The 13660-nt window shown below is 36.6% G+C and overlaps 2 protein-coding genes across 3 annotated transcripts; one reads left to right on the forward strand and one right to left on the reverse strand.

Moving 5' to 3' along the window:
• The first annotated feature begins 1809 nt into the window (after window positions 1-1809).
• On the forward strand, window positions 1810-9790 carry LOC149415357 (ribokinase). The gene is made up of 6 exons (XM_089642558.1): window positions 1810-2097; window positions 3272-3404; window positions 5212-5496; window positions 5949-6076; window positions 6449-6599; window positions 9563-9790. Exons 1-6 carry the CDS (start codon window positions 2045-2047, stop codon window positions 9755-9757), a joined length of 945 nt encoding a protein of 314 aa, XP_089498684.1. The 5' UTR covers window positions 1810-2044; the 3' UTR covers window positions 9758-9790.
• A 218-nt stretch (window positions 9791-10008) lies between these two features.
• On the reverse strand, window positions 10009-13254 carry LOC149415358 (uncharacterized). 2 transcript variants are annotated; one of them, XM_089642556.1, is made up of 2 exons: window positions 13146-13254; window positions 10009-12915 (listed from the first exon to the last, which is right to left on the reverse strand). In XM_089642556.1, the coding sequence occupies exon 2, from the start codon at window positions 12844-12846 to the stop codon at window positions 10114-10116; it is 2733 nt and encodes a 910-aa protein (XP_089498682.1). In that variant the 5' UTR covers window positions 12847-12915; window positions 13146-13254; the 3' UTR covers window positions 10009-10113. The 2 variants fall into 2 exon arrangements, with proteins under 2 accessions (XP_089498682.1, XP_089498683.1); XM_089642557.1 differs by having other exon boundaries at window positions 13178-13238.
• Window positions 13255-13660: the final 406 nt, after the last annotated feature.

A 13660-nucleotide genomic window follows, 5' to 3' on the forward strand; every position in this document is an offset into this window, starting at 1 on the left:
ATATACAGGGTGTCCGGGGGTAAAGTGCGCTAACTTCGGGGGATGATTCTACAAGATAGTACAAAGATATTAGAAGAACAAGATGTGCTATGAGCAGTTCATACTGTGTGGAATTGTTTTGCCCAGTGTCGCCGGTTTTGTTCACCAATACTACTGCACACCTTCGCTTACGCTAAGGTATCCGCACTAATACATAGAACAGATTTCTGTGCGTACACGTCCCGATAGTATTCAAAGTACCCTAATTAGGTAGTACTCCGCCTACGGTCCGGCGGCCAACATAGCATATCTCGTTCTTCTAATATCTTTGAGATAGTATATGTTTCTTCTATCGTGGTACGAGAACACGCCGTCAGATGGAATGCAGGAAAACACTTCTTCTTGTTAACATATAAATTTATTAATTCACAATATATTTGCAGAGGATCTTATTTTCCTCTGCTAAAACTTAAACTGAAAGAAATAAAGGTCTAGTTTCCTCTATTCTTCAGTTTTCCCTAGGTTTACATAAACCTAGTAATTATCTCACGACTGACTGCCTAGGTACGTCTGTACCTACCAGTTATAGCAACACTCTAATACTGTCCTATTTCTGGGAGGTATCTGTATTTAAACTAAATTCTGAAGGACATTTTACCAAAATAAAGATGTTCCACCCGCTCGTTGGCAAACAACATTCTTAATATAAATAAAATGCACTTAACTATTCTTAATGATACAAACGTGACTTAAACAATACAAATATTTTAAAGGAATTATTTTGAGGGAGATGAAACTTTATTTGGGGTTTTTATTACTATGGGACAGGGGTGGGAAAGGTATTGGCAAATATTTTTAGGCATAATGGTTTAACTAGGGTGATCATAAAATAGAAAGCGAACAGCTCTATTTGAAAGCTGCCGCTGCTTGCAGTAAAATGTCACTAATTCTTAAATCATAAATGATACACAAACAAGACAATATCTTTATAAAAATACCAGGCCAATGAATTGTTTTATTGTAGGGTCGAATCTGCAAATGTGGGAAACTACACTAAACTTGAAAACACGATCTGTGGGAACTGGCTTGAAGGTTAAATTTTACTGAGCAATATGTAATAGTCGCATTCTGGAAGATACAGTATAAGTAAAAAGATAATTAAAAAAAAATTTAAATTCCAACGATTTAATCTAGTTTTCAGGTTACGAAGTTGAATTATTTGTATGGGAAAATAAATATTCTTCTATGGAACAAAAAAAATGTATGGGAAAATATAATTGGAATTATTTTTTAAAAAGTTATTCATCTTTTTTACGTCTACCATAATGTAGAATCATCTCCCGAAGTTAGCGCACCTTACCCCCGGACAACCTGCATATTGGATAAGTTAACGAAGTATATATTCGCAAAAAATTGAAGCTGTGAATGACATGTCCCATTCCTTGTCTCATCTAACACCAAAAAATATAATAAGCCATTGTAGCAGTATTAACAACACAAAAATAAAATTATAATAGTTCATTGCGCCACTTTGCATACAAATAATTTCAAATTTTTGTCATATTGCCTATTGCGAATGTATATTGGAATGGGACATATCATTAAAAAAAAAGTTTTAGCATTTTTCATATATATTCCCCCTCACCCCACAGTTTAAAATTTTTCTCGAATCGTTCCTTCTAAGCATTATTAGGTCCATGCAGAAAAGTCACCACTAGATAGTTGATTTATGGTCACCACCAGCACCGGTACAGGAACAGGAACATCGATCATCAATCGATTGTTTTCAATTGTTTTCGATCACTGAACAAAAATGAGTGGTTTATTTATGACAAAAATGTTCACTCTCGCTGTCTCTCAGATTGTTCAGTTTATATACGTGATTTTGTAGTTAATGATAATAATAATAGAAATGAGATTAAAACGTCGCAAATTTTCATTATCTTATCCTTATCTTAATAGCTTCGAGATAATTTAGAAAAATTCTGACGTCATGCCAACAAACTCGTAAAGTTTCTCACAATAATTCATTTGATTTGTGTGAGGAATTATTTGTTTAGGTAAGATGGATAAAAAACTTGTAGTTGTCTTAGGTTCCTGCAGCGTCGACTTTACAACGTAAGTGTAGATAAATAAAGAAAAATTGTTACTTTATAATAAATAAAATAACCCCTTGCGCACGAATAAAAGTAGTCAAACCTATGGTTAGCATATTACGCTGTCATCTGTCAACCACTGTCAACTGTCAGCTTTGATGTAAAATTTTCGCATAACCTTATATTTTTAATTTAGCCGTTTTAAATAAATTGATTGGATTATTTTGTGGATACTTATCCCACGTTTGTGGTTAATTTAGCGAACTCAAAAACAAGATGTTGGTACGCAATAATAATCCAGAATATCTTTCCTAAAAATATCTGAATGGTACATAACTACAATAAAATTATGAAACCCAAAGTGAATTTGTTAGGTTGCCTATAATGCTAGCCGGGCAATATCTGAACGATGCTATTGATATCGGGTAAATCGGCCGGTGCATCAAAACCATAAATAAACCACTAACATCAGAACAGTTTATTAGTAATTATGTCTAGTTGTTAACCATGCAACTTGAATTGCATAGGTAGTACCACTAGGTTAGTAGAACCCGCGCCGCTAGGAGGCATTTGATTCAGGTTGAAATGGACATGGTCCAGGGTGTCCATGTCTCGGTGGCGGATGCGTCTGCCCACCAACTGCGTTGCAGGTCAGATTGGGGAGACTCTTTGGCTTCTCGACCGTAATGCCTTGCATCGCAGTGGGAGGGATGGATTCATACTTCACTCCTGGACACACTGACCACCAGATTCCTACCCACCCCTCATACATTTTTTCTTCCTTCCCTTAAGAAGACTCCGCACAGCATCATTCATCACACAGAGAGTCATTATTTTCCTCAGCCTCCTGTGTGGAGTTATGTAAAAGAAAAAAGTGTAGGATACTGCCATTAGAATGTATGGGAAATATCAGAAATTCCAGGCAATGTAATTATTCTACAGTATTTGCCGTGAAAAAGTCACAGATAATCTAATTCTTGACAAATAAGTTCCTATTTTGGAAATAGCAATTAAAATAATTTTTTCTTTAAAATATAATAATTATAGGTAGATACTTTATCGCTTGTCTGAATTCTCCAAACACACTTTCAATTTTGAAAATAACATTTAAATTCAAAGCAAATCCTAGTTCTAGAGTTCATTGAATCGGAGTTACGACCGAAATTAGTATTTTTTAATTATAATGTGTTTTGTAGATATGCTGAAAGGTTGCCGGGGCCAGGGGAGACCCTGCACGGGTACAAATTTGCCACAAGCCATGGGGGAAAGGGGGCCAATCAGTGCATGGCGGCTGCCAAGCTGGGCGGAAACACTTCCATGGTGGCCAAGGTAAATAAGCATCCAACCTGCCATGGGAGGATTTATATAAGTGTATAGGCAAAAAAAACTGAATCCAACATAAATACTCAACCAGGGCAATAAGTCGAAATATACCGGTTAGCCCCAATTTCTTTACATCTTTGGGACAGAGAAATATTAAATTTCATGGTACAAAACTACATATATAATGCCCTACCAAATCTACATATATATACTGTACACAAACAAAAATTTGTTTATTTATTATTACACGCCCTAATGGGCTTTTACACACTACAAAGTTTAATAGTAGAGTATCACAGTTATTATAAATTCTACAAAATTAAAACAATAAAGGAAACATAATACAACGAAAAAATATTAAATGTTACAACAAAAGCATATATAATAAAATAAGATACATTAGTAAAAATGATAAGAAGTCTCACATAAATAGATATTCAAAATAAAAATAAATATATATTTACGGAAACATGTGTTAATTTTATATTTTTATTAAAATATAAGTGAATTACAAGTATACCATGACTACATGAAAAATCAGTTTGTCAAACCACTAAAGCCATTTGCAAAAATTAGTAGAAAAACTTTGAAATTCCATTTTTAGGACACGGAGATGACATCTCCTTATATTGAAAATTCATGTTCTGAACAATTGTGATGTAATCATGAAGGGTAACTTTGTCATTACACTTTTATAAATATTCCATAAAATTATTAATAAATGCTTAGTTAATAGAAACAACGGGAGATATGGCATGGAATCGTGTCGATTGTCGCTGAGCTACGACCGAACTGAGCGGACTATAAAAGCCATGGAGCCAATTAAAGTTATGCGTTTGGTGTTTAGGTAGAAACAAAAGTGGGCCGCTACTGTGCGTAGAAGCAATTTGCAGTAGTACAGTAATAATAATAATAATAAATGTTTCATAATTATCTTCCCTTTTTTTAAACAAATAGACATAATGATATCCTCATTGAGATTTCCCGTGCTAAGGATATTATTATCTATATATACATATATTAAATCAGCGCCCTTGAGGTGATTTTTCACGAAAACGGCGCCATATAAATTAGCAAATTATTATTATTATTTATTATGTGAGTTTGAATGAGAGTGGGATTTTGTTGTAGAGTTTAGTACCATAGTACATAATAGCTTTTTTGTCCAAATGTTGTATTTGCATGTTGGATACGTTTTTGGCCCACTGAGATCTAGTATTTCTAATACACATGTTGTGAGTAAATCATGTTAGCGACACTATAACGGTTCATGACCCATCTCTCTTGTTTCTATTATCTATGACACAGGGTAACCATAGTTTTGAATAAGAGTGGGATTTTGTTGTAGAGTTTAGTACCATAGTATAGGAAGCTTTTTTGCCCAAATTTTATATTTGTATTTGCTTGTTGGATATGTTTTTGACCTTGAGATCTAGTTTTTCTAATATATACGTGTTAGTTATACTGTCGTGGTAGCAAAAAAAAACACAGTCTTCCTTGAGAGAAATAGAAAGACACTGTGTTTTCACTTACTACTGCAGTACGGGTGAACGATGTTTGCAACACTTTTGAGTGCGCGGGTACATACTGGTAACGGTTCATGGCCGATCTCTCTTGTTTTGTTATCTATGACACAGGGTAACCATTTTGCTTATAATTATTAACTAACTAAGGTCATGTAAATAGGACTCTTTTGTGTGTGCATTTTTAAAACATAAAACTTATAGATATTTGACATACTTTATATTTTGATGTTCGTTGCATCGTGATTATTTGTTCATTTAACTTTAACTCCGATTATTTAAATTTGAAGGTTGGAGGTGACATTTGGGGTGATAAGTACATAAAACACTTCAAGCATCACGGAATAGACACCACCTTCATGTCTGTTGCCCCCAACGAGTGCACTGGAGTTGCCCAGATCAACGTGAGCAAGTCCGGTGAGAACCAGATTGTCATAGTAGCTGGATCCAACAATCTCTTGACAATCGGTGAAGTCGAAAAGGCAAAGGGAATGATCGCTAATGCCTCTGTTTTGGTCTGCCAACTGGAAACACCCATGGAATCGTCAGAAAGGGCTTTTGAACTCTGCAAAGGGGTAAGATTTTAAAACAGGTTTAATGGTACCAAATCATCTCAGCTGAAACTAGACAAAGAAAAAGTATCTCTGTAATATATATTTTAATATTATTTTTATTCTATTTTTGAAATGTGCATCCATATGACGATAATATTCTTACATATGCATGTAGTAGAATCTATTTATATTAATATGGGTGTCTGTGGCAGACGGGTGGATTTGATTTGTATACAAATCTAGTTTTATTCCGAGATGACGAAGTTTTGCACACTTGACCATGTAAACAAGAGGAAGGACACTGTCAACATTAGATTTTGAAAAACTTGCTAAAGTCTGGTGAATTTTTTTTAGTGTTAACGGCTATCTAGAAAATAAAGTAAATAGTAACAATTTCTTAGTTTCATCTTGGCAATTACATTCCATGAATTTTCACGGGTAAAATATCAATATCAATTTTTGTTTGTTTGCAGATTAAGATATTGAACGCAGCCCCTGCCCTATCGAACATAAGCAGAAAATTACTCAAATTGACTACGATATTGTGTGTGAACGAGTCAGAGGCGGCCCTGATGACAGGGAAGTCTGTAGAATCGCAGAGGTAAATATATAACATAACATTTTGATTCATAATGATACTGGCGGCAATAATTCCAGAAGAGCAGGAGAAAACAGGTGCAAAGCTGTACAACGAGAGACTGGGCCTGCAGTGGACGGAGGTCGCTGAAGTAGCACATATCCCAACAGAGAGCACAATATATGTAGGTATTGGCCAAATGGGGCAATAAAAACTGAAGAGGAAAGATGTTAGGTTAAGTTAGGAAGAGAATCATACACAATGCGATTGTGAGTATGTCGACAGTCATGAAAAAACTTCCAGTTTTCTTTTAAAATTTTACATCAATGTAAACAGTCAAGTACTGTTTTATTTTTTTTAAATTAAGTTTTGTGTAATAGAGGGTTTTTTTTGCAGCGACGTTGCTGCAGCAATTCAGATTTTACTAGGATTTGGATGTGAAATTGTTATAATAACTTTGGGAGCCAACGGAGCAGCATTTGCATCACAAACTGAGCCGACTCCAATCCACGTTCTTTGTGAAAAAGTGGTCCCTGTTGACACTACTGTAAGTAGATTCATACTCAAATATATAGTTTATTACTTTTTTATGTGATAAATGCTCCCAACTCCCGGGAGCCAGCGGAATTGTGGAATCTGAGGCTGAAGGAAGGGGACAGGCTATCCAATTTTTCCACACGAAAGAAGTTTAGTCTCCATTATGCTTAAAAAACCAACTGTTGATCCAATCTTGCACTTATGCCAATGGCCATGCAGTAAAGCAACATAATTAATTTGAATGTCAACAATTATGTATTCTAGATGAATTGAGTTATGTAAATTTCACATGAAACATTTATTTTATAACTAGCTGTACCCCGTCATGCGTTGCTGTAGCTCAGTCTGTCTGTGCAGATAGAGAAAAAATAGCGTGTGTTGCTTTTAGGTCCAACAGATAGCGCTGTTTTTCAAAAAGGATGTTTTACCTGTCATAGTGGTATCTATGTAATATAGGTATATAAAAAGACATGCGTATTCGAATGCAACATTGTGACAAAATTTCAAAGCAATCGGTGAAGAACTTTTGGAGATTTAAGAATTAATTTATTTTTGAACAAACAAACATTTACATTTTTCTTTCTCTAAATAGTATAAAATAAAGTTGCTATCCGCGTCTGTCTGTCTGTCTGCACGAGGTCGGGAGTTCTATTCCCGTGGCGTGCATAAAATCCTGCGAACTTCTCCGACCTGTGTCAAGAATTAAGTGAAAAAATGATTTATGTTATTATTATTATGTGTTTTTCTTAAGCTGGCTCTACACTCGCGCGCGAAGTCGCGCCGTGAATTCACGCCGTGAATATACGCCGCGATCCGCGCGTGAACTGTGTCCATCCACACTCGCAAAGCTTCAGTCTTGTTCGCGACTTTAAACCGCAAACCCTTTGTCGCGGGCCAAAAAACCGACAAAAATCGGGGAATGGCGCGAAGCGCGAATGTGAAGATTGCGAAGGCGTGAACAAGATCCACACTCGCGTTTCGCGGCCTTCGCGGACGTTCGCGCCGCGAGTGTAGAGCGCGCTTTAATGTAATATTTCTCAAAGTTATTTTAAAACAAGAAAAAAATTATTACAATTACAAGATACAACAACACGGGATGAGAACACATTGCCACCAAGGAAACTTTGTACTTCACTGTATACTGAAATGAACAATTAAGGACAGGTTGTTTTACAGAATTTGAACAATTAATCAAATTGAATATATCTTTCACAGAAGTTGATTTTTATGTTTGAAATTTAATGATTTTGTTCAAATTCTGTGAAACTTCCTACTCAATTAAAAAAATATATTTTAGCAGAAAGCAATATATAGGATGTTAAAACATGTAAGTACCCGACTTTCCAAAGTGGACGATACTCTCAGCATCGCCCTGGTGAACAACAGCCACTCAGAATTGAAATGGCTGTGCGCTTAGTTCTTCTAAAATACGGTTTTTTATGGGATTTTCACTATCATTTAGAGAATTTCTTCCGGAAGGTTTACATATATGATACATGCATATTATATTTATAGAAAATAGAGAAAAGTCGATGTTTTATGATCAAGTCATAAAAATATATTTTCGCGCACTACATTACTAATGCTGGCTAAGCATCGTGAGATACATCAACATAATTTACTACGGAATTATATATCTTAAAAAGGCGTACAGCAAAGTCTGCGGTGGTGTATGTCTATCTCCTAAGGATAACCCCCAGCAATGCCGGGTACCCGTCAGCTAGTACATAGATATATATTAAATGATGATTTAATTAGAAAGACTTGGAGAGATGCGTTACAAACGCGCTCATTGTATTCACATAATACTAGTCATCAATGGCAAACCATTACCGTGTAAGTCCCCCTGTAAAGCCATTGGACACTGGAAATATTTATATTTATATACAGGGTGCAGCAAAACAGTGCAGTTTTGAAGGGCCAGTACATCAAACGTACTTTTATTTTATTTTTATAGTGAATACCTCACAAGAGTCCCAACTGCTCCCGTCTGGAGCCAGTGAGACTATGGCATCCCCAATTGGGGGATGTTGTGAGGCTGAAGGTAAGTGGGGAAGGGAAAGAGGAAGGTGGGGAAGTACCTGGCTATTCAGATCTAGTCACTTAACACGGCTAAAGCCATTTGGAGCAACGTTTCAATTCTGAATGGTGGTCTTACACCAGGGCGATACTGGTAGTATCTTCCACTCTGGAACGTGCCGCAAATATACTATATATTATTTTAATTAATTAATTGTGAAATAACACTAATTAATCAAATATAATTTATTTGCGCACGCCGGGTTCGAACCCGCGACCTTCGGAAAGGAAACTTGGGAAACTCGGAAACTTGGGGGCAGGAACCTGTCATTCTGTTTTCAGTCATTACCAGGGTTGGGACCAGACAACAACGGGACTTCGCCATCCGCACATTTCTTGAAAATGGCCGTTTTTTCATCGCCATCCAGCGGGTTTTCTGGCTGCAATTTGTGACTTCTTCCTGTGGGGCTACCTCAAGGAAAATGTCTTTCAAACATCGACCTCACACCTTGGAAGAACTCACGGATTGAATTCAGAAGGAAATCGCCGCTATACCAGTTGAGATATGCTAAAATGTGGACGAAATTTCAGAAATGGCCTTCATCAATGTATCGCTCCTGGGGGCCATCATCTTTATGCATAAAATGGCACGATGTACCGAATAAAATAAAATAAACCCCATTTCTGTAAGTTGCGCTTTGAATAGCCCTTCAAAACTGCAGTCTGTTTTGCCGCACCTGTACATGCATCAGTAAAATTTAAATAATATTTTTTCCATGTAAGGGAATTATCAAACAACGAAAAGGTTTTTACCGTGCATCCCAAATGACCGTTAAAACCACATTGCATAAATACGCCAATGGTTTTGGTCCTTTCTGTAAAGTGGTAAAATATGATTTATGGGATGATGCACTGCCGTCAACACTACTTAATAATGTAATATTGTTTTCTCAGGGAGCGGGAGACGCATTCATCGGAGCTTTGGCAACGCTTTTGGCAACACCATACGAGTCCCTGACAAAGGTGGTAGGGGCTTCATGCAAGGTGGCCTCAATATCTGTCACCAAAGAGGGAACTCAAGAAAGTTATCCGTCCCTTGATGTAAATCTCCTGATGCAAGGGGATTATGAAAATAAAAAACTCTTGTAAAAATAAATCATTTATGGTGGACATAATAACTGCTACATGCCTTTCAATTACACATTATTCCATAAACTATAATATTTCATGTACTCAGTTGCGCAACGACTGCCCGGTGGTTCGAGGGAGTGCCACACTGAAGGCATCCAGCGAAGGCTCGGTGATTTGTATAATGTATTTGGTACGACACAGGTTTTGTAAAGTTTGCTATGTTTGGGGGTAAAAGGCTGCCCAGAGTCGCAACGCTACCGTGTACACACATTTCTTAAGCACGCCAATTAAATAGTAATATTAATAAAATTAAGAAAAAAAAAACAGATTTCTGATTCAACTCAAAGACTGATAAAATATTGGGATATTTAAATTCAACTCTTACAAATAACATTAAAGCTATCTAGATTTACTTCATCCACTATTTGAAGCAATATTTGTAAATCTTCAGTACTTGTCATATACTTGGGAGCTCCGAGCAGTTCCACTTCTTTGTTGTTAATCTTTACCGTGTACTCAAGATCGGATTGGAATATCACCAGTCTGTCGTAGGTCTGTTTGTCTGAAGAGAACCTTCTGAACACTACACTCGTTATTTCGTCGTCTTCATTTCCAGAGAATTTGGCTTCATCTGTTGAATGTTTATTCTCCGCACTGTCTGCAGGCTTATCAGCTTGTTGAGCGATGGATTCATTCAGTATATCTTTCGAGCATACTTCCTCGGAAATACCAGAGGGAGTCTCTAGGTTGAGTTTATTGATGCTTTCATCAGGTTTTTCCTGTGAAATTTCAGCTTTATCAGAAGGTTCTTCCTTGGCCTCTTTGGAGTCATCTGATATGCTTGTGGGTGTATCATTTAGGAGGTCCATTATTGAAGGAAATTCTTCTGGCACCTTGACATGTTCGTCTTCAGGATTTGTGGCTTCTGTAGAGTTTTTAGACTCTTCTTGCTCCCTTGTGATTTGGCCTCCTTCCAATATACTCTTTTCTTCATCATCTTTCACCGTCTCATTTTCATCTAATTTTATGTTTTCTTTGTCTGCATCTATTATTTCCAGGTTATCAATTTTCTCATCCCTTTTTTCTTCAATTACATCTTTAATATCAATTGTTTTGTCATTTTTATCATCAATTGATTCTTTATTATCTGCTACATCTATTTCTGCTTCTTTTGCACCTTCTTTAATATCTTCGTCAATGTCCATTTTTTCATCTTCATCTTCAACTTTTTCTGTAAAAATTTCTACTTTAGCTTCTTCAACTTTCTCATTTTGTATAAAACTTTCTTCTGTAGCTTGAACTTGTTCATTTTCCGTAGAGCATTCTTCTTTAATGGAATCTTTGAGATCTTCTGAAACAGCTTTTTCAATAGAGCTGTCCATTGAGTCAACCTCCATCGCCTTATCGGTGTTTACCTCAGCTAAAGTTGTAATGCCTTCTATTGAATTCTCTTTATCATTCCCATTTGATTTAATTATATTTGCTGCGGGACTTCCTTCATCTTCATTGGATTTTGGTGGCACTTCTTCATTGAGGTCTCTTAGTAGCTCTTCATCAGTTTGGTTAAGGTCAGTATCCATGCTCTCCAGAGAACCGGTATTCACCTTTTCCACAGGATTGGTGTTTATGTTTTCCACGGGATTGGTGTTTATGTTTTCCACAGGATCGGTGTTCATACTTTCCACAGGATCGGTATTCATACTTTCCACAGGATCGGTATTCATACTTTCCAAAGGATCGGCATTTACCTTTTCCAACAGTTCAGTGTTCACTTTTTCCGCAGGATTGGTGTTTATATTTTCCACAGGATCAGTGTTCATACTTTCCAAAGGATCGGCATTTACCTTTTCCACCAGTTCAGTGTTCACATTTTCCACAAGATTGGTGTTTATGTTTTCCACAGGATCGGTGTTCATACTTTCCACAGCATCAGTGTTCATACTTTCCAAAGCCTCAGCCACCTTTTCCACCAGTTCATTACTATCCTTTTCCACCAGTTCATTGTTATCCTTTTCCACCAGTTTAGTGTTATCCTTTTCCACCAGTTTAGTTTTATCTTTTTCCTCCAGTTCAGTATTATCATTTTCCACCAGTTTAGTGTTGTTGTTTTCCACCAGTTCAGTATTATCATTTTCCACCAGTTTAGTGTTATCGTTTTCTACCAATTCAGTATTATCTTTTTCCACCAGTTTAGTGTTATCGTTTTCCACCAGATCAGTATTGACGTTTTCCACAGGATTAGGTTGCTCAGTGTCGGCCATGAGAGCGTCCAACTCAGCGGCTATAGCATTGTAGGTTACATCAGACTTTGTGTTGACCAGGAGCGGAGGCACTCGTTCCACTTCCCATATTTTGGATGGCAGTTTATCCGTGTTCAAGAGATCGGCTAATGATAATAGCGTTGGATCTATTGCTTTCCTACCATTAGAGTTTATTGGGTCAACAAACACTAGTTGATATTCTGTTTCATTACTCCGGGCGCGTTTCAAGCCGTTGACTTTCCTCGGTCTGCTGATTGTGTTTTTGGGAGCGCTGCGGTTGTTGAATGAAGGTTTACCAACCTTCAACTTGTTGTACTTAGGAATTTTTTGTCTCAATCCACGCCCCATTGGCTCATTTTCTTTTTGTTTGGTGGAAGAATTGTTTACTGAGCGAATTGATTTACTGTTATCTTTACTCCGTGACGAGTTTCCATATTTGTGTGAATTTTTATGTTCTTTTTTGTCTTTAGTTGTACTTTTTGATTTAGTTTTCTTACTTTCGAGTACTTTTCTGGCTGGGTGCTGGTTATAAAATGACCTTGGCAACAAGACCATGCCGTTTTCTTTTCTTCTCAAACGACTCTCAGTTCGAGGGCTCAAGGGTGTGTTAGATAAGACAGAGGTGTCACTGACATGTCCTTCTAATATTTGAGCTACTTCTTGATCTGAGAGGGGTTTTGTTTTTTCCAAAACAGCATTGATTTCTACTGCACTCACCTGGACCGAGCATTCCCTGCATTGGGATTTTTGATACAACTCCAGAATTTTCCTGTTGTACGGAAATGCCTTTCGTGTCTTTCTTCTCGTCTCCATCTCTCTATTCCCATTCCTAAAGTTCTTCGACATTCTGCTAGTTTTCCATATTACAGGAGGTTGAAGACTCAGTCTGGTTTGCTATTGACAACTCCTTGGTACCTGAAAATTCAAATGGAATCCGAGTTGAACACACAATACATAATTTCCACATGAATTATTCTAAATAATTAAACACTTTTTGTAATATTTGGCATTACGTCAATTCGTTGTTTGGTATTTTTGCTATAACTGTTAACGCCACCTTTCCCGCGCAACAAATAGGCAATATTGGGTTAGGCGAAGCGTCTTAAGATTTGACGTTAGGTGAAAGATTATTGAAATATAATTACAGTGATGGCAGATTTAGCAGCGTGTAAATTACCCAAATAGTTTAAAAAGATTGATAAAGAATATCGAGTACTGTCAACATGAGCAAAGCATTTATATCAAAGACAAATAACAAACGACTAGACAGATGAAGTAATAAAATAGACGCTTTCCATAGACAGCAATATAGCGTAATATTAATTTATGATGAGGAAACCGGGCACACACAAATGACACCCAATGTTGTCGTCGTAGATTATCGAGGGAAATGCAAATTGTAAGTTTTATGGTTTTCTCACTCTATTCAAAAATCGACAATTTTTTTAGAGGTTCTAATGTGGTGGAAATGTTACCTCATTCGATAAATTGACTTTTTTTAGTAAAATTTCAGAAAAAACTTTCTCTCAAACATGTAAATTTATAAGAGTTCAAAGATTTGTAACGGAGACAAAATTATATGGTGTTTTGTAATTTGCACCAGGTTTGTATTTATACGATAGTACAACTGTATATTTATACGGTAATACAGCACGTGAAA

The sequence above is a fragment of the Hesperophylax consimilis genome, chromosome 18 (assembly GCF_061612785.1).
Source record: "Hesperophylax consimilis isolate HC1 chromosome 18, BYU_Hcon_1.0, whole genome shotgun sequence".
Taxonomy (NCBI): domain Eukaryota; kingdom Metazoa; phylum Arthropoda; class Insecta; order Trichoptera; family Limnephilidae; genus Hesperophylax; species Hesperophylax consimilis.